Genomic DNA, 21531 nt, shown 5'->3' with positions numbered 1-21531 from the left:
GCAGTGAAAGCAAAGGGAAGCTAAAAACAAAGTGCAAATTGTGTTTGCTGAAGTGAATGTCAACTTCTGTGAAAGCCGGTCTGCTGCAGGGCCTGCCAACAGTTCCTATTCAACAACATCAGCAGACTGAGGGAGGAGGGGGGCTCTATTGGTGGCATTTGGCTCTGCGTGCCCATTTTGTTTGTGTGTGTGTGTGTGTGTGGGACAGTGTTGACGGGGAAAAGGGAGAACTGACAGAGTGTGAAACAGGGTGTTTATTTATCTGGCAGGTCAGCAGAGATGAAATTCTTATTTACAATTACAGAGAAGGACGGGTGTAGAAAAGTGTGTGTGTGTGTGCGCCTGTGTGTTTGTGCATGTGTGTGTGCCTCTGCTTCACCATGCATCACACATGCACATACGGCATGTGTGTTTGCTCGTGTGTGCATGCATTAAAGGAAGGAGATGTCATGTACTTGTCAGTCTCAATGAGGACGTTGCTGTTTATGCATGTTTGAAGATATCCAGAGGGGGTTCTGCAGCATCAACACACACACACACACACACACACACACACACACACACACACACACACACACACATCTATAGCGCATGTGAGTGTGCATGCCTGTGACTAAAACCAGTCATTCTATCTGCAACTATGAGGGAAATTGATTTGCATCTCACAAACAAGTACAGACGCATCTGTCTTTAATGAAGATCAAATACTTTCCCATAAAGGTTGCCACGAATGAGGAGATGATGAAGATGTTTTAACCTCAAATATAAGTTCATTAATAGAACTGAATAATGAGCATTATCGCCAGGGTCCCACAGATAAATTCTGTAAGTAGTAAATCGCCAGAAATATGTTGTTTTTCCTTAGAATAAACCCAAAGCAGAAGCAGCCCAGAAGACTGATGGGAGAAAATAAACGATGAGATAAAACAGAAAGAGGGAAGAGGAGAGACAGACAGCTGCTCCAAAAATATTCAAGAATCATCAAACGCAAAAGGATTCAGTGGAAGGCAACAAGTCCCCTGTTCCAGCCCGACTGTCATCGCCGCTCAAATGTGGCTTCACTGCGACCACCGAGGCTGCCGCAGTCACAACTATACACACTCTGTCAGTGAAGTTTCCCACACACGCACGCACACGCGCGCTCGCACACACACACACACACACACACACACACACACACACACACACTCAGCCTCAGCAATGACAGGACGAGAGCACAACTTTTAACATCCAGATGTGACCGTTAAGAAACGAGCGCTCACCGGGGGGAAGAGGACTGTCCGCGGGGCTCAGCATTCAGCGGCTGCCTCGGCAGAAAGTGTTCGGGTTTGTTTCGCTTCTCCTCCCTCTGGACCTTCCAGCGCTGCGGTAAAGACGTGAGGCTGACGCGGCGACTGCGGACACTACGCGGGGCGATGCGACTCCTTCTTCAGCCTGCGCACATTTTGTGGACGCGAGGGTCGCGGAGCTGCTCATCAGTCTGCTCCGCTCTGAGCTGAGCTCCGCCGGCCAGGACGCTGCTGGAAGGAGGAGGAGGAGGAGGGCCTGAGTGCTGCGCGATGCTTCATGGGAAATGTAGGCGGCTAACAGCTTGACTCGCGTTTGGTAGTTGTGCTGAAGGACACAGGTGAGAAAGGTTAGGTGTGCTGAGAAGTGTTAAAGCTTAAATCTTATGCTTGGCAGATAAATATTCGTTATTTCCAAAACATTAAGAGATGTATTTCTTAGATCAGTGTAGCCTATAAGTAAAATGGAATTGAAGTATTTTTCCAAACAAATGTTAGTTTGTGTAAAAACCACAAAAACATCTTATAAATCTTCCTCACAGTTAAATGAAAAGGATTTGCTGATGCTTGCTGTTTACAGCACTAACACAGCAGCAGCTGTAAACAGAGCAGGTCGCCCTGAGGAGCTGAGCATGATTTTTGTTTTTACTGATAATGATTTCATGATGTATAAGTAGCATGTTTAGTTATATTTCACATGTAGAGAGAGGTATAAAAAAAGAGAAATGCAATTCAAAGTGCACTGCTCTTTATCTAAATCTGTCTTAGTCGGCTTAGGCGACTGAATTTATGTTCTTCACACTCCTGGGGAGACCCTGAGGACGTCTGGGAGTTCCTCAGGGAGACTAAACCCGAAAAGCGACTGCTGTAATGAATACAGTGCTGCTTCCTTGCATATTTGTCCCAAGGGGAAAACAGCTTTCCTCCAACGCTAAATGTGTTTCCCAAGAAACCTCTCCAGTGTTTTCATACATTATGAGTGTTTCCAATTCTAAGGAGCAGCTCCCCGTTTAACACTCTGATGACATGAGTTTGAAAAAGGACACAGGCAGCACAACCTGATCCGTGTGAAATCATAATGAAAAGGACATTTCATAACTTATTATTGTGCTCAGGCAGAGAACTTGATAGATGAAATCCTGCACCAAGACAATACCCCTGTTTTCTTTTAGGTCAACAGTCCCTTGAGCATTCATTGTTTCTGAGTGCCCTCTTCCCCACTTTCTCATTGCTGAACTTACAGTACAGCTACTTAATAAGTATCTGTGTGTGTTGGAGTGGGTGTGGGGAGTGTATAGGAAATGCTTCTGCCGCTCAGTAGCCGTACGTCTAAATTTAGAGCCCCGTGCCTCCACTGTCCAGCCGTCACAGGCTGGGTCTGACTGTCGGCTGTTCAGGAAAGAGACTTGAGGCGTGTTGAAGGCAGGATAAATTGCACAAGCTCGGGTGTGCTGATCTGAAAATAACGCATTTGTTCTTCACACACCCTGAAAACAGGGTGGCTATAAATACCCAGCTATACTGACCAGAGGTCAGGGAAGTGCAAATGCAGTGCTTAAGTTTTTTAAAAAGTGAGTAAATGAGATGTTTAGTATGCTGTGGTTTGTTTCTCTTCTCTGGAGACTTTTTCAAAACAAGTCATTTAATTGGATGAAAAACATATCTGAGCACTGTAACTTAGTTATCAGTTGTTTGATAAAAATGTACTAAACTTACACATTTCTTGCAAAATGTCCCCATAAGGAAGGCGAGTCCCCACAATGGCACTGTGTAAGCAGATAAATGTCCCCACAGTGTACGTAATAAACTTCCTTCCACACATGCACACACACACAAAAGGTTACCCTCTCCACTGTAAAAATCTAATTTGACAAGCTTCCCTCGCAAAAACTGCATAATTGTTGTTTTGATTTGACGCTGCAAGCTCCTCCATTACACACTGACGCTCACTCATTTCACAGAAGCAATTCATGCCCTGATTACGTTTGACTGAAGCGCTAACACAGTCAAAATTCAAACGCATTTCCATTTCTGACATGTTTTTATACTCTAACAGGCTTTTGACCTTTTTTCATCTGCTGAGTGCAGGAAGCAGGGGTAGCTGGGGACCATTTTCTCATCCTGGTCTATTTGATTATGAGATGTGTCTGTTTGATTGTCTATTTGGAGAGCAGCACCTCCTTTATTGACTTAGTGCCTGACAGACCCCCTGCTTGTCTCTCCTAATGTAATTCTGCTTCGTGACATCGTCTGTCAGATGATTACAGGAAGATGCCACACTCAGTTTCCCTGTGAGTTTCCTTTAATGAGTGTTGTCATATCATTGTGTTGTTTACATATCTCTAACTATGTTGCGTTTTGAAATTCCTATAAAAAGGCTGCAACTCTTACTGCTGGTGGTGTTATTAAACTGTCACTGTTTGCTTGCATAGATGCCTGACATGACACAAGAAAGCAGGAATGTGGTTGTACATCATTAACATCTGCAACGGCTGATAGTTGTCTGATACTGAACACAGCTGCAGCCATTAAATTTCACACCTCACCTCAGAAATGTTAATGATGCAACTCTCAAAGAACAAATACAAGATGTAAATCAGACGTTGTCTAGGATTTTGAAGGATAGTTAGGAAGAAAAGCCTATTTTTGATTTCCACTAGTCCTGCCTGCAAGTTCATAAAAACTATGGAGGTGGAGGTTCAAATACAAATCACAAAGAAAGTAAGAGAGGATTACAAAAACTTATATCATAAACATCACCACAGAAACCCACAGTTACTGGGCTTAACTAAGACCCACTGCTGTCTATACCTTACTTGTATCAGTTTCCCTGGCAACGCTGGTGAGTTCTTTATCCTCTGACGCCCTCTAGTGGCCCTCGCGAGAGTCGCCAAACTCCGTCACACGGAGGTCACAACAGAAAACATGGCGGCTCCCAGGAAAGCGACCGTGCTGTTGAAAGCTGTAAAGAAAATAGCGATTCAGTTTTCTCCGTTTGAGTCTAACGTCCGCTCCACAAGGTAAGAAATTTGTATATTACTCTGTTGCTGTGTCGTTTCGTGTGACCTGGCTGTGAATAAATACAACTGGACAATGAAGCGACAGTTAGCGACGGTGTTTCAAACACACCTTAAGAAGGCTAGCATACATTAACGTGCTCAGTCTCCAGGCTGTACTTATGTAGCTAGTAACTTGTTATTGTCTGTCTAGGATGATTGAGGATTTGACATGTGGACACAGTAAATACCCAAGATATACGGATGTTCTCCGACCTGTTTGTCCCTCTCTGTATAAGCACTGTATCCCACATACGGAATAGATGTTAGTACCTGCTGAGGGATAAGGCTTGTATTTAAGTTCAGCCTCTGATCGTAAATACTGACCTATACACTCTGTGACATGATTTGCCTGAAATGTAGTCTTAACATTTGTAAAATGGTCTGAGATGCATTTTATAACTGAATTGATTAAAACAGCAGGCAAGCCTGCACACTCCTATAGGTGTTTTCACTTAACTCTGGCTAATCAGACAGTTCAGATTAACGTTGTTCTTAACTATGTTGGAGTTATATGACATAACCATACTTCATTAACCAACAAGAATAATTAAGGTGTAGCATCTCCCACCCACAGTCCTGAACGCACCTGTCTTTATGGACCATGGGTGTGTTGCACCTTAAAAGTCTTATATGTGCAGAGTTCTTTAACAGAATCTAAAACAAAAAGGATTTTATTATTGGTGGAAAATGTTTTGTGTTGTAAGCCCTATATGTGAACAACCATTGTATCGACTATCAGTATAGTATATTTTCATTCTGGTATATTTTTATTGCATTTACGAATATTTTTATTGCATTTTGGTTTATTTTATTGTAGTTATCTTAATTTTATTATCTTTCTTATTATCTTGTTTCTAACATGGGGGTTGCAATGCAGATTTCATTGACATGTCATGCTCAATGACAATAAAGAATCTTGAATCTAAAGTAAGAAGTACTCAGATCTGTTACTCAAGTAAAGGTAGTAATACCACATTGTAAGAATACTACATTTTGAGTTTAAGTGCAATGCAAGGCCTTAAAATTGTAGTGAAGTACAGGACTTTATGAAGTCTACTTTTCATCACCACTGTAATGTAATCTGTAATATATTCTGTATATTTGGCCTCACAGGGAGTTCCTGGCCGTGGTATCCTCAGAGAAGGCCAGAGCTACCAACATGAACTGTGAGGTGATGTGCAATGTGAAACATGACAAATCCGAACCTATAGTGGAGGTTACTTACAGTAAGTATGACCTGTCTGCATTCAAAAGACTAATAGAATATTCATAACACAGAGGCTTTGTTGGGCAGGGTGAAGTCAACTTGTGTTAGGTGTGTGAACTAGTCTAGTTTTGTCATAGCTGAATTTCACTCATCATTTTCATACTACAAAGAAGTTATATGTCTAAGTTAGTCTTTAGTAGTTATATAGAAGAGAGGGTGTTGAATTTAGAATCTGTAAAAGGTCCATGGATGATATTAAAGAAAGAAGACACTGCCACACTTATTTACGACATTCTGGCTGAGCAAGAGAGATGTCAGACCCTCTAAGAAGAAGAATTTCACTAGAGCTAGTGACTGAAGATGATTTTAACCGCTTTTTATTTTCAGTTAGAGTAAGTCCAGGTGGGCTCTGTCTTTAAAAAGTCCCTTGAAATGCGTTTATGTTGAGAGGTGATCTATAGGTAAATGAACATGACCCTGTGGATCAACTGTGGTTTACTGGTGGGGGTAATTTTAAAAACGCGGATTGTAGCATTCGTAGTAACCTTTCTTGTTCATTAAAAACAAAGAAATGTGGCAACACAGCATGCAGTATGTACAACTCAGGACATTTGACCTAGTCCTGGAATTTCATGTTGTTGTTACTGCATGATGTTACACAGTAAGTGGTGCTCACACACAATGAGTCATATACTTACCAAAGGTACAGATGTCTGCCATAGGTCAGCAGACTATTCTACAGATGTAGCCCATTGTGTGTTACTTGACTTTTGCTCAGAGTTAACTTTTCACCATTTCCTTCTTGTACTCCCTATACAGAGAGATCAGTAATTGTGGCTTAATGAGTCATCTCATTGTTTCTTTGTCTCTCTCCCCTACAGTAGATGGAGAGAAGCTGGTGATGAAGGGAGCAAAGTTGACCCCCAGCGAGATGCTGAGCGCATTTCAGTCACGGTGCACAGCCAAGGATCCACAGGCACAAGCTGCACAAAAAAAATAAAGACCCTCATGTTAAATGTGTTGAGTTTATCTGTTTGTATGAGTACATTGTTGGATGTTTATAATTAATTTAAATGAGGTGCTTCTTGTGTGAGTTGACCTTTGACTGAAGCTGCTTCCCATTGACCGCGATATGATGTAATTTTGACAGGCGTGGTATTGAGTCACTTATCCCTCCTGCTTTTCACACACAAATTGCACGTTTCAAATTCCTCTGCCATTTAAGGACTGGATGTTGTTGGCTGTCAGTGTGGACTTTCCTATTGTCATCTTGAAAAAGATTTGCATCCACTTGTTAAGGGGAAATAGCCCCATCAAGTTATGAGTATTTCCTCTGTGTTAAAGACATCAATTGAAATGCTTTAACTGCTAAAAATGCGCTGCGATCAGTGCTGGGTCATGGCGTGTCCTTGTATAATGTGCCATTTTCCTGATAAAGGAGAACATTCCAGTGTTTGAGGGAACATTATGCAAGCTCCAACCTTTGACAAAGTAGTCTTAAATGTAATCTGGCACAGTTTTAGACACAGCCCCACTGAAATGAAAAAAAAAAAACCCCAAAACCTTTTACCCAGTCACAGATAACTGAAATCCTCTTACCTCTGTCAGACACCCTTTATTCCATTAGCATCTGTAACTTCATGTGTTTATCCGTGGATGGATTTATTACATCTGTGTTTTCACATAGAAAATGTTTTCATCAGTTTTTCTGATATGCTGAAGCTTGTTGCTGATTGGGTTTGACATAATATTCTAAAATAAATAGCTGTTATTTCTTTTACTATACTGTCAAGTAAAATTAGTGCCACTGCCTAATGAATCAACTTCTGTAAAATGATTTAAAGTAATAACTAATGGCTTAATTAGTAAGTAATTGATTTGTGCCAGGTAGATCAATTATAAGCCATTAATAATTTTACATTCATAAGTTATAAATGTTGCTAGTCCACTATTAAAAGATAATGGGGTTCTTCACTGCCTCACCATTCATTAAGTCTGCAATATTAATGTTAATGAATCATTAACAAGCAAATAAAGGGTTTTAATGATCAAGTCTGCAGTTGCAAATGAGAGTAAGTTATTAATTTATGGCTTGTGGTTTACATTGTCAGCAGTCCATCTGTAGAAATAAGTGGTTAAACAATCCAGCTAGTCCAAAAGGGATTTTTCCCAACCTGGCAACCCAGATGTGTTTAATGGCTTATAATTGATTGATAAAGCCTTGGTAAAATTTTGACTATTAATCCAGCTTTCATAGCCCAGAAGGATTTGACCAATAAAATAAATGATGGTTAGCTTTCACTCACTACACTTCCCATGAGGCTTTGACAGTGTGCCTCTATCTTAAGACTCATGGGATATATTGTTGCTGCATGCTAACAAAATAACCACTTTTTGCCTCAGTCAAAATTACATTATGTTGAAATATTACAATGCAGAGAGGTGACCGAGACCCATTTAAATTTGAAAACAAGCAAAAAAAAAAAAAAAAAAAAAAAATACCCACGTAGGTGTCGCAGAAAAGACAATTAAAACACTCCCTTTATGAGAAAACGCATTAGGCTATGGATGCTAGTAGCCGGGGAGGCTAGAGGCGGGATCTCAACGCTGTATTATGACGTGGCAAACTGCGATTGGTTCCTACCGCGTCGCTGGACGTCTGGCTGGCCCTTTAAAAACGAGTCTGTTCCCACACTGGAATAGAGTTGAATCCAGAGTCGCTCCACAGGTGGTTGTTGAGGATATCGCATCAGAAGCTGCAACAATGGTTGAGAAGTTTGTTGGGACGTGGAAGATGGTTTCCAGCGAGAACTTTGACGACTACATGAAGGCAATTGGTAGGAGAGTGTGCGGTTTGAGTTAGCTGATAGAAAATCAACATCAGGCTGTAACTCCAACATCTGGAATTGCTTTGTTAATGTACAGTTTAATTATCTCAAAGATTTTTTTATTAATCAAATGGCCTGGATGCACATTAAAAAATAAGCTTTCAAACGTATTTTACTCATCAGTGTGTGGTATTTCATGCATCTTGGTGATCTTGCCCTCCCACTCTGCAGGTGTGGGATTTGCGACCCGGCAGGTGGGGAATCGGACCAAGCCCAATTTGATAGTGACCGTGGACGACCAAGGGATTGTATGCATGAAGTCTCAGAGCACCTTCAAAACTACTGAAATCAAGTTCAAGCTCAACGAGCCCTTTGAAGAGACGACCGCCGACGACAGGAAGACGAGGGTTAGTGGGGTCTGAGGGCAGGAAAAAAAACACACATCTTGGGGGTCTTTTCTGTGCTGGAACTAACGGCTTGTCTCTCCTCTGTTGCCCCGCAGACCGTGGTGACTCTGGAGAACGGCAAACTTGTGCAGAAACAGAGCTGGGATGGCAAAGAAACGAATATCGAGAGAGAGATCGCAGATGGGAAATTGATAGCGGTAAGGATTTTGCTTTTCCCGGCTTTTTCCTGGGAAATAAAACCAGGTAATTGTGCTGTAACTGAGCAACTGCCTGCCTAAATGCCTTAAAGCAGTTTGTGCAAAAGTGCCTCATCACTTATAAGCATCCTTGCATTTTTACCACCTTCTCTTCTTACCACCACTTTTTCTTCACGTTTGATTTGGTGATGAAGCTCTAATAAATATGTTGCCAGTGCAAATGCAAGATGTTCGAGAGCAGCTATTCTCACCATCACTGTGGTTTCTGAAGCCTAATTTGCAAAATTGTGCCCACATTCCACATGAGAGAGCAAACGTGCATCTGAGGGTAAAAATAATGGATTTCAAGCACACTGTACTACAGGAAATGCTCATGTAGTGAAGACGAAGCTATACAGTGAAACACTATATAACAAAAACTCAACCTATCCCCTAGGAAGAGTATAGTTGTATCAGACGAGATTAAGAAAATCACTAAACACAGATACTCAAATAGGAATAAAGTGGAAGATTAACTGTAGAAATATATTATAGAGAGTTCTGTATGATAACTGCAGCCTAAATTCTTCCCCAAACTCCAAACAAATGCAGGAATTCATCATCGCTATCTTCACTGCTGCACTTGATGTTCACGCCTCACCTGATCTCCCTCTTTTCCCACAGAAATGCATAATGGGAGACGTGGTCGCAGTGAGGATGTATGTAAAGGAGGCATGACGGGGGTCCCCTCGGACGCATCGCTGGATGGCAGGCTCAGTTCAATGAGCGTAATCCCAAACTGAAGTACTGGCGTGTTCTGCTCCTCCTATTCTTCATCTTCACTGTGCTGCCAAAATTTTAATTTCCGTGCCTCTGTTCTCCAATATGACACATTTGGTTTCATTTGGAATTGTTGTGGTGATTTGAATAAAAATGAAAATTTGTTGAAATGGCGTCTTTGTGAGTTTGTTGAATGTTAATTTTGGGAAGCTGTTGTTTTTTTTGCCTGATGTGTATTTGAATGGTGTAATGTCCGAACTCAATTACGACCTTCTTGAAAGCATTCCAGTCATTGGGGTATGCTGAGGAATGCTGTAGAGAAAAAAAAGTGCTCTAATGGGAACACAGCACCTAATCTGACAAGCTGATTTCCTGACTTTAATGGTTTATTCCCATACTTGGCAAATATAACTGCAATTTTGCCACATGCAATCACTTTTTCCAGCTACTTTGGCTTTCACAGTTCTTTCACGCTTCCTTATTTTGGTCAGAAGTCAAAAGCAAAAAGCGTATTCCCCATTTAAAGGTCAAGAAGCAAACTGTCAGCCATCCTGATGATGCATGATGTGTGTTGGCGGGGACTCCTTGAGGAATGTGAACTCTTTGAGGGGCACTGAGAGCATCATGCAGGGAGGTCGGTGAGGAAATGTATCCACTCTTCCTTTTTGGGAGCTCGAACATTTCCCATTGCACATATACTGGCAGCTGCACATGGAGAAACTAAAAAAGCACGACGGCTCGGGTCGTCCCCACAGACGTCCCCACCCTTTGGCTGCTGGTCAAGTGTTTGTGTGTGTTGGGAGGTGAGGAGGGGGGGTTTGTTCCAGAGGCAGCAACCACTTTCCCATGACAGGAAAGGGAGACGATAGCACTGATTGGACCTAATGGACAAAACAGCTGAAACAGGTGGAATCATGGGCCAGCACTCTTGTTCCCTTCTGCGTAGACAATGGTGCTGGCAGTGATCGAGGACATACAGCATTTGAACTTTTGGGGAGATGCCAAGTGGATGAGAATATCACAGTGGTGGACAAGCAGAGGTCACTAGTGTAGAGTTGTATTAGTGGGTCATTGGCCATGTTTTTAATGCCTCAAAGACTTTTCACTGAATCAGTTAGAGGAGGTACAGTTTCCTTTATGTGCTGAAAACCTAACCTGTTCCCACACAAGACAAGCAACTTGGCATTGAGATGATACTGCATTCACTTTACATGGGAGCCTGGAGCCATCAGGGTCCTGAAAACAGGCTGATCAGACCGTGTCACAAACTCTCCAAAGATGTGAAAATGGGATACTGTTTTGTCTTTGTTGGACACAAAGACAAGAGGATGTAAAACCAAAGAAAATAAGACTTGACTATTGTGGACCATGAATCATCTTGCAGAGAAATATTCCTTTGCATCAGTATGACGGTTTTTGACACATACCTACAGATAAAATGATTAAAATATCACAGTGATTAGTACTGTATCATTGTTGACTGTTCAAAGTAAACCATGTTGCTTTCATATCTGAATGCTCAGTAATCCTCGATGATCTGACGGGCTCCTGCTTTAATCTGCTCTTAACGTCTGTGCGTGCACTGTGGTATTCTGTGTGCACATTAGAAAAGTATTGTAAAAGCATGACATTTTTCTCACAGCCGGAGAGAGAAAAGATCACATCTGCTACGGATTGACTTACAGGTGCAGTGCTTGGGATCCGCAGGCATCCCCGTCACTTTGTTTGGATAACGGCGGGGAACGAGGCAGATCTCCACCTCGCTGTTTTATCTCAGACATCTTGATTTGATGGTCCTCTGTGTGTCTTAATTAGTCAAAACAGGACAGGGAACCGGAGCTGGCAACGTCAAGACAACTGAGCAAAATATCAGACTCATTCCGCAGGTAGCTCTCAGTGATATTTCTTTATGAAGCATAAATCCATGAGCTGCAGCTTTAATGTTTGAAAAGGTATGAGCTGGACAGTACAACCGTAAACATGAACAGTGTGCATGAGGCAGACCATCTGAAATAACACTCTATTAGCCGAAGGCCAAACAGGATAGAAAGGGAGGTATTCCACCGGAGAGGAAAGGTCCTGATCCTCCTCCGCTGCCCACACTCGACGGAGGCAACCCGCTCTGACCATCAGCAGAAGAGTGGTTTCAGAGGGCAAATTAGGAAACTGTTCAGGAAGGAACATGATAGTGAGAAGCCTGCTGAGAGTTGAGTGGCAGAGAAACACGTTGGGAAACAAAGGGGCCGCAGGATGAACTGCAGTTATGGTGTTCAGTGTTGTCAGGACATTTCTTGTAGTGTGTAGTGGTGGAAAAAGTATCCAGATCACAGTATTCCTTTACTTAAATAAAAGTAGTAATACTGCACTGTAAAAATATTCTGTTACAAGAAAAAGTCCTGCACTGAAAGTAGAACTAAACTGAATTAAAATGCACCTTAAGTATTAAAAGTAAAAGCACTCAATGTGGAAAAACACCCCCTGTGACTGTTATGCTATTTTACATTCAGTTATTCTTACTCATGCAGTGATGTAAAAAGCAGGATTTCACTGCTGTAGCTGTTTGAGGTGGAGCTCATTTTGAAGTACTTTGTAAAGGACTGCACCTAATGATCATTAACAAGATTGATTAATCTGCTGTTTGTGTTGTAAAATTTCTGAAAACAGTGAGAAAAGCTGCCAAAATGCACCAGAACCACAAGGGACACCTTCACAGTGCTTGCTTCGTCCAAACCAGAAAATTATTACGAAGACATTAAAATAATACAGATAACTGAATGGAAAATCCTCACATCAGTGAAGCTGTAACCATTAAATATGTTTGAATGAAAAAAATAGCTCTGAATTAATCTTCTATCCATCAACTAATCAATTAATCGACTGCACATAAAAAATCTACTTGTATAAACTGTTACATTTCTGGCATTTCCCTCTGAAATGTGGTGGAGTCGAAGTGAAAAGAAATGACTCAAGTTAAGTACATAAAAGTTAACTTAGGAGTTAATCCTTATGTAAACAATGTGGTACAAACGTTATCTCGCTGAAAAGGACACTTCAGACACAATGTAAACTGCTGCTTTCCCCCCTTACTGCCTGCTGTTTGTCTGCATATGTCTGAGCATGTGTGTGTGTGTGTGTGTGTGTGTGTGTGTGTGTGCCCGATAGACAAAGGTATCTTGTTGACGCTGGGGTTGTTTTGTGTCAAGCGAGATTGTCTGGGACTTTAGAAGAATGAACTCACATCCTTTGCACAACATCTGGAAAGCTCCACTTGAGCCGCAGCGTTGACACCCTTCCTCCGCTCGTCCTGAACTTAAACTCTGTCGAACACCTTTCATGTTTAAGTGGATCAACAGACTTAAAGATACACGGTGTGTAAACTTTGACTCTCATGCCACATACGGCTGTGTGACTCAATTTTACAATCAAAACTCATCAAAAAAGACTCACTGAGTCATCTTTTGTTCATTTCTTTGCCATGGCTTGAGGTGGAAGTGCTTTCAAGGTCAGATAGCTAAATGCAGTTGCTAGCTCATTCTTTCATTCCGGGATGCTGAGCTGGGGGGGGGGGGGGGGGGGGGGGGGGGGGGGGGGGGCGTGATGTGCAGACCACAGCGTCTGGGGCTGTAAATGTTCAGTCACAACAATCTAATCTGTAAAGCAGGAGAGGAGAATTTGAGTTTTTCTCGGATCACAGGAAATCTAAAAACTCCAGGAAAGTTAGGGACAAACTCAGGGACGAAAACGTTTCCACATATGAAGGAATGTGGAGATTAGCTGGCTCATGCAGATAACGGTGTCTAAAAAGATCATTTCCTCGTGTGATGAGACAAATTCATAATTTAGTTGTGAGGTTTGAAGATGCTTTTAATTTGAACTCTCTGGGCAGGTTTTATGCTTGTTCTCAATCATTTTGCGTGTCAAATTAGACCAAAACAGCTTCCTTTCATAGCCACAAAGTCTATGTTAACAGGTTGAGGCTCTTAGTGAATATGAGCATTAAAACAATAACACAGAGAGAGAGAGAGAGAGAGAGAGAGAGAAAACAGCTTCAGCTTCACATCAGCTTCCTCATTATGCCTTGATGCTGAGTCTGAACCACTATGGTTTCAGGGAAATGGAAGAAAAAACAGATTACAGCACAAATCCCGCTCCAACTCGTCGTGTTTTTCGACTGAAGTTTCTGCTGGAGGGTGGAGAAGACCTTGGGATCATCCCCCACCCAGATACATCTCTCTGACTCCGGGAGGGTTCCAGTGCACACGCCTCCACATCCACTCAAAGCACCGAACACACATCAGCTTTACCTCGACCCTCTCCACAGGACCCGAGGCACCTATGCTGACCCAAGATCAGTGTCCAAGGGCAACCAAACAGCTGGGCAGAACTATGTCAGCCGAGGCCCCACAGAACTGCAGGGGAGGCCGGTTGCCATGCAGCAAGCTTTCTCTCCACTGAGCCTCGCAATCCACTTACTCTTCAGAGTGAACTCTGATTTCATCAACAAGTCTCTCGGTGTTATGCAAGCTGTGCCCTGTCTGGTCGCTCAGAGGCCGACCGTCCTATTATCTCCCCAAAACGCTGGGAGAGACGGGGCCGGGATTCCAGGAAGGGACGCTGTTTGGGATCAGAGATTGCAGCGCAGAGCTCTGGATTCAATCACTCCAAAACCTCGAAGGGAGCGATTACTCACATTTTTACGCATCAGCCAGTAGTAATAGAATAGGTTCAAACATCAACACAACTAATAGAGAAGCATTTTATCTGGTACAAGTTTTGGAAATCTTGCAAATAAAGCATTGTCTAATTAAATTTGCAGATATTTCCAGAACAGAAATCTAAATAAAGCCAAGTTTTTCATTTGGTTTGGTTGCTGCTTTTGTTGGTAATTTTAAGAGGTGTCTTTTTATCACTTCATAAATCAGACAATACTTTCAACAGCCATGAAAAAAAACTATTTTTGCCTTGTTTTTAGGAGTAAAATGTCATATAAATGAACGATACATGAGCAAACCCCTCTGTACACACCTTCAGAATATAGGTACAGCTGGGGACTTTGGTGTATGTAAGTGCCACTGAACTGGAGATTTGTGGAAACAACTTTAAAGATATGTGTTGTCAAATTTCATGCATTTTTAGACAAAAATCCTTTAGAAAAAAAACCTTTCATGCTTGAGTCCAAGTGACACTTTGTGCCAAATTTGAAGAAATTTCCTCGAGACGTTCCTGTGATATCGCAACAATAGGACGGATGTATGGACAGACGGGGTCTGAAAGAAGACCAAATTGACCAGTGCATGAAAAAACAGTTTTTCCGTACAGTGAAGCGAGGGAAAAAATCCCTCAAGTCTCTTTTTCCCTTTGGGCTCCCACACAGAGAGGTCAGAGGTCACGGGCTAAGCTAAAGAATGTGGACAGAAAGCCAGCTACTATGAGACATATTCAAGAGTTTCTCTGGTTGAAACCTTTGCTTTAAGGCTTGTTATATTGAGATGTTTTCTAACAGTGCAGAGCCAACTCAAAATATAACTTCTAAAGGCTCTCTGCACTGTATATGAGGAAATACATTTGTGCCTTTGAGGACACCACAAAGAATTGCTTTTTCCAGTCATCCCACCAGGAGTTCCCGTCAAAGCTAAGCGTGGAGCGAGACCCCTCTGAGTGATTGTAAAGGTCAGAGGAAGGATGGTGGAAATCTTTAAAGTGAGGCCATACAAACCAGATTCTACACAATGGTTTCCCCTGGAGAGCGCTAACCCGCCGTGGCTTTTCTGTGCATACGAGCTGTTTACCTGCCGGCTCTTTTGTCCTTGAGGCTGTACTTGTGCCTCTCGTTCAAAAACAGATTTAAAACTGCAGCGCGGTGAGGAAAAGAAGCATTTTCTGCTCTGAATTTGCCACAAGTCGTCTAAGTGCTGGGCTTATCCGCTCCTCCCCCTCCTGTGACTACTGTGTGACGGGACATGTGATCTGTAATCTGGATGGGGTGATGGTGATGGGGGAGTGGGGAATGGGGTGATGTTTGAAACCAGTGTGTGTGTGTGTTCTTGGATGTGCGTCTCTGTTAACCCAGATGGGAAATAACATACTGCAGATCTGTTTGTTCACATCAAGCATCCTTTGTGCTCGGCCCTCGGAAAGAACTCGGTGACTCTGTAACGTGCAGAGCGGTTTATTTTACAGCCACAGCACAAAGAGGGTGAACGGAACTTCTGTGAGTTGAAAATGAATTTTAAACACCAAATTATCACATTATTGAAATCAGTGCAGCTGTGAAATGTATTAATTCTACATACTCATCCCTAAAATAGTTGTAGTATCATCCTTTATCCAATCATGTGTTCACAAAGTGGTGAACCTCGCTCCATCCTTGCTTGTGAACGACTGAGCCTTTCCAAGATGCTCCTTTCATACCCAATCATGACACTATCACCTGTTACCAATCGACATCCACAACTTTCCCAGTCTTTCGTTGCTGCTGTTCCAACTTGTTTGAAACATGTTGCTGCTTCAAATTTAGAATACACAGATATTCTAATTTGGGCTTAACGTTGAACCAAAAGAGAGCATTATTAGCTGGATTTACAGCAGCAAAAAAGCTGGTGGCCATGCGTTGGAAGCCTCCATACTTGCTTTCTTTTCTAATATGGGCTCTTACGTATCTAGATATTGTGTACCTGGAACTATCAACAGCCCATGTGCATGGGGCGAAAGAGAAAACATTAGAAATGTGGCAATCACTGTCTGTACACCTCAAAAGCCTATTAAACTAATTATTCCTAGGAGTTGTGGCCTGGACTGGGGTGGGATTCCCCCCCCCCCTTTTTTTTTCTTTCCCTTTCTATGGTCTTTTAATTATTTTCTATTGTTATTGTTCTATTCTTGGCATGCATATTGCTCTTCTTCAGAGGCACTGGTTGTCATCTTTTCCTGTATTGCTACATATGCATCTGTCAATAAAGTAAAAATTTGATCACAAAAAAAGAATACACAGATATTTACAAAAATCAGTTTAGTTAATGCGGTAAAACATTAAATATATTGTCTTTGCGCTGTTTTCAGTTGACTATGTGTCATAGCCTTGCAGCTTTTCTGGAATCAGGGTTGTACACACCTACACACACTCTCACTTACGCATATATAAATACCCAACACACTTCCACACATACATGCAAACACATACAACACTCCCTCCAAAAAACAAAAACAAAAACAATGCAACCAAATCCAAACACTTCTGGCTGTTGTGTCTTACTGCTTTGTGTTATTATCTGCATATTCTGTTTGTCCCCTTTCAAACAGAGGATGATTTCAAGCGACCTCGGTGGATAAAATAATGGAAAAGTATGCTTCCTTATGGTTTCCGTGCATCAAGTATTCACACAGACGCACACGCAGACACACTGACCTTCTGTTGCAGGTGCTGTGGCTGAATGGTGTTGATGTTCTAAAGGTCAGACGATGCTGTTTGTCTGCCATGGCTTCATGGTTTACAATTTTTATCAAGTCGTGGAAGTGCAGGCAGAGGATGAAACAGGAGCGAGTTAAGCTCAGACTGTCTGGACGTTCTGGTGTTATGACGATTAAAGGGGGTCAAACCAACCAACGTAGAGAGCGAAGTCATTTCTTTTAGCATATGCCATCATGCTTTAACCACGTTCCTTATCTACAGTAAGAACGTCATCAATGCTATATTTGTATACATTAAGTAACTGATGGTACATTTCGTCACAGACTGAGCACAGACAGTTTGGACTTTCCTAAAAAACAATAGGCCATCAGGAAAGTTGGCCTGATGGACACTTTGAGACGTGCTGAAGGCAACAGGCACTTCCAGACAATGCAGCGGAGAGATAACCGCAGCCTCTGATAGGCGGGAGGAAACGGAAGCTGTTAGTCACAAGCTGACCTTTCCCCAAGCGGCTTGTCAACAGGCCTTTGAGCAGCATAAACCCAAACAGCAAAACACCTCCCTGAGCCCGTCCGGTGAGATTTATTAAACCACCACAAAGTTTTCTTTCTCCAGGTTTATTGCCATGGTGATAGATGGATAGTCATGGTAATGTAAGAGCTTCGTCAGTGTACGATACCAGCGCTCCCATAAAAGCTGTGAAGCAGCCGTGTATGTAGAACAGGACTGTATTTCTTTATGAAACTTCACCATAAATCTGAGGTCCGTGGGTTTACAGCTGTTTGAGTGGACGCCCGTGTGAAAGAACTCAGCCGCCTTCCCCGCAATGCACAGCTGCACGTTAAACACACAAGCACCTTCTGTGGGTCCACTCTTGCTGTTAGCCTTTTGTGCTTGTCAGGCATTTTTGAGGAGTGATGAAAGCGGAAGGGAAAGTAGAGCATCTGGCTAAACGTTAAGATCCCGACACCAGTGCAGTGAAATGAGAGATGGTGGAACATTCAGGGACATGAGAACGACGTGGACAGCAGAGCTCTGTTGCTTTGTTTGCTGTCGAGGGAGCAGAAGAAGAACTTCGGTATCATCACACAAGAATTTCAGCTTCGTGATATGTTGCTCTTGGTCTGGCTGAAAGGGTTTTGGAAACCTTTTTGAACAATTAGCATAACATTGCAAATTTGTCAGACAATACACTTGCTAGTATTATATATTTTCAAAGGATTTGTTATTTATACATTAAGTAAAAAGTGCAAAATTTAAGCCATTTGCACTCTTGTTCTTTGGCTTTTGTGAACATCTTTCCCTTAAAACTACATTAACGCACTTTTCAATCACTTGAGTTTGTGAATGTGTCAGCTGACAGATTCCTATTTAGGAGTTTAAGAGTTCTTCTGGTCTCCACCATATCTTCACAAATCTTGCTATTTAGCTGCTAAATGCTTCATTACGTTCATCAGCTATCGTGACAAACTTTGTCTCTCTGCTGTTTGGTGCTGAGCACATGGTGCACAGGAAAGGAAAAGGAACAGAGTGTCAATGCTGCACATGAACAGACCTCTCACCTCTTCGCCACAGCGCGCCGGCTGCAGGAGAAAGGTGAGCAAGACGTTGAGGGCGCAGGAAATAAAGAGGATTAGGTGGAGGATGAGGAGACGAGAAGGGGAATTTGCTTGAGGCTGGATCCGGTGGGAGAGCAGTCGTACTCTCGCTCTCCCCTTGGGTGTTCCTGTCAGGGCTCCAGGGAAGCAGACATAATTCACTTAATTGGTTCTCACTGTTACACATATAAGACAAAGCAGCAGAATCTCAGAGGGATTGTTTCTCCTCTCTGGGCCAAAGGTAGCGAGGACTTCCCTCTGCTGTCTCAACAAGTGAGGCCGTTTTTCCTCCTGTTCCTGTTTTCTGTGGTGTTGATCAGACCAATTCAATCAAAGCTAATTTGAAAATAGTGAACAGTGAAGTCACAACGTGAGTAAAAGTTACACACTGTTTGATCTCTGCTTGAAATCAGTGAATCACAGAGATTCATCTCTAAAGAACTGCATGGAACTGGATGCTATAAGGCTGTGTTTGAATAGGTCCTGTTGCTCTCATTATAGTGTGATTTACACCATTACATAAACTGTCTCAGTAATTTATACATGCAGCAGCTCCCCTCCCTGCGCTCTTACAACAGGACATGAGTGACCCCCTTCCCCAAATTCTCCGGACAACTGACGAATGCTGTGTTCATTTCTTTACCCTGCGACCCAGTGGACACATTCTGACCGGGATAACTCAGTGCTCTGTAACCTCTGTGTACACCAACAGCTTAAACCAGTGCATGGTTGTACAAGGCGACATGCCAGTACGAAAACCTCATGAGGACAGAATAAAGCCAAATCTGCAGAAACCTGAATCTTGAGTTCCCACATGGACGCTGGGCTTTCTGACACACTTGAATGATGAATTTTAAGACCCAAGAGTCGCTGATTTTTGGAGAGCGTTCCAAATCACTGTTGGCTGAGATATGCTGCTATCTATGGAGGCGGAATGTAAACTGGCTAAGTCTCACATAGCTGTGGGAGTCACTCATTTTGCCCTCTGATAGTTAATCTGCTAGAAGACAAATACTCTAAGATTCCATGTGTGCTAGTTGTATGATGCATCTCTTGGCAGTCGCTCACTCACTAAATTATTTTCTGCTTTTGTTTTCTCTTAAGTTTTCAGGTTGTTGAGAAGCTCGACGCTGATTTGCAAATATTTTCAACATTAAAACATTTACTACAAACCCACCAACATTGATAAACCTGTTGTTTGTCATTTATGCTTATTCACCATCTTGGTGAGAGTTAGATGAGAAGTTTGATCCAACTCTCATATCCGCCAGTTAAAAAGAAGGCTACAGCCAGGAGCCAGTTAGCTTAGCTTAGCATAAAGAAAGGAAACAGGGGGAAACAGCTAGCCTACACCTAACCTTAACCTAACCTAAATTCCGGCAGCTCCTCTAAAACTCCTGTGTCTTCCAGGAGTCTTTATGCTAAGCTAAGCTAGCTGAACCTCAGACTGAATGCTAAGCGAGAAAATTTTGCTATTTGTACAAGTACTGAGGTACTTGTACTGTAAGTGCAAGTTCACTTTGAGTGTTTTCTTTTCATGCCACTTTTTACTTCTATTCCATTGCATGAGGGAAATATTGTACTTCTGCACTACAGTTATTATTTGAGATGTGTGCAGACAAAACATACAAAGATTTTATAAAATATGACGTTTTGTAATAAATTAGCCCAGCAGTCAATGAATCGATTAGTCATTTAACAGAAAATTGATTGATTCTTAGTTTTCACATAAACACATTTCATGGTTCAAGCATCGCAAAAGTGAAGATTTGTTGATTTTACTTTTAATTATTTCAATTATTTCCATCTATTTTTTGTTATTTTGAGGTTTGGACAAAACAAGCTATGTGAAGGTACCCAGAGAGGCTCTGGGTAATTTATAGAATTTTTACAAAGCAAACAATCAATTGATTAGTGGAGGAAAGTACATAAGTACATTTTCCTGATTATACTTACATACTTTTACTTAAGTTATATTTTCAATACAGGACTTTTCCTTGTAACATTGTATTTTCACCGTTTGGCATTAGTACTTTTACCTCAATGAGGGACCTGAATACATCCACCACCACTGCTCACCTGTTGAAACTCAGAAAGAGCGAATCATTTTTCCTGTCAAGGTCTCAGCAATGTCAGAAGAGAACATATAAACACCACATCTTAAACACACACACACACACACACACACACACACACACACAAAGACCAAATAGACAGAAAATTGACTTCCTTTCTGAGCAATTATTTGGTGACCTTGTTCCCTGAGTGTATGTCTAGGAGCATGGCACACATCCTGTGCAGACACAGCAAACTTTTTCTTCTATAAACTGTGTGAACGTCACGTGCATCACTCATCCTCCTGTCTGTCGACACTCTCAGTGCTGTGCACTGACTTTCTGAGGGCCAAAAATTTATCAGATATGTCTTCCATGCACTGTGTAAGCACAGATAGTGTGTGCGAGCATTGAGGCTGCAGCCATAGTAGAAGAAGCAATTTCCTTGTGACATTAAGAAAAAAATGAAGATGCAAACGTCCACTCACAAAGCTGCTACAGATGAAAAAAAGGAAGGTGTCATGTGCCTCTACAGTGAACTTGACCCCACCAGAGGAGCATGTGCCTTGTGTGACATTAGAGTTTGCACAACTTTTCGCTGCTCAAACTACTCATGTAGTGGCAGCATGGTCATCTCCTGGCTTTCACCATGCTATCAACCTGAGTTGACTCAAAAGAGTAAAGGTAGAACAGATTGGCTCTGATTTTAGACGATACGTATCGCGCTG

General features: G+C 42.1%; 3 protein-coding genes across 4 annotated transcripts in view; 2 read left to right on the top strand and 1 right to left on the bottom strand.

The window, feature by feature from the left end:
* Window positions 1-1506, bottom strand: part of pag1 (phosphoprotein membrane anchor with glycosphingolipid microdomains 1) — a 49146-nt gene extending 47640 nt beyond the window's left edge. For both annotated transcript variants that reach the window (XM_041955375.1, XM_041955374.1), the window contains exon 1: window positions 1263-1506. The gene's annotated coding sequence lies outside the window, so the exon portion shown is untranslated. The remainder of the gene's footprint in view (window positions 1-1262) is intronic.
* Window positions 1507-4195: 2689 nt separating this feature from the next.
* mrpl53 (mitochondrial ribosomal protein L53) lies at window positions 4196-7122 on the top strand. The gene is made up of 3 exons (XM_041955883.1): window positions 4196-4306; window positions 5459-5571; window positions 6434-7122. The coding sequence occupies exons 1-3, from the start codon at window positions 4212-4214 to the stop codon at window positions 6550-6552; spliced, it is 327 nt and encodes a 108-aa protein (XP_041811817.1). The 5' UTR covers window positions 4196-4211; the 3' UTR covers window positions 6553-7122.
* A 1115-nt stretch (window positions 7123-8237) lies between these two features.
* On the top strand, window positions 8238-9907 carry fabp4a (fatty acid binding protein 4a). Its single transcript, XM_041954708.1, has 4 exons — window positions 8238-8389; window positions 8612-8787; window positions 8883-8984; window positions 9648-9907. Exons 1-4 carry the CDS (start codon window positions 8317-8319, stop codon window positions 9699-9701), a joined length of 405 nt encoding a protein of 134 aa, XP_041810642.1. The 5' UTR covers window positions 8238-8316; the 3' UTR covers window positions 9702-9907.
* The last annotated feature ends 11624 nt before the right edge of the window (window positions 9908-21531 follow it).

Source organism: Chelmon rostratus, chromosome 16 (assembly GCF_017976325.1).
Source record: "Chelmon rostratus isolate fCheRos1 chromosome 16, fCheRos1.pri, whole genome shotgun sequence".
NCBI classification, from domain to species: domain Eukaryota; kingdom Metazoa; phylum Chordata; class Actinopteri; order Chaetodontiformes; family Chaetodontidae; genus Chelmon; species Chelmon rostratus.
The sequence above is the reverse complement of the archived record's forward strand: the minus strand, read 5'-3'. Positions and strand labels throughout refer to the sequence as shown.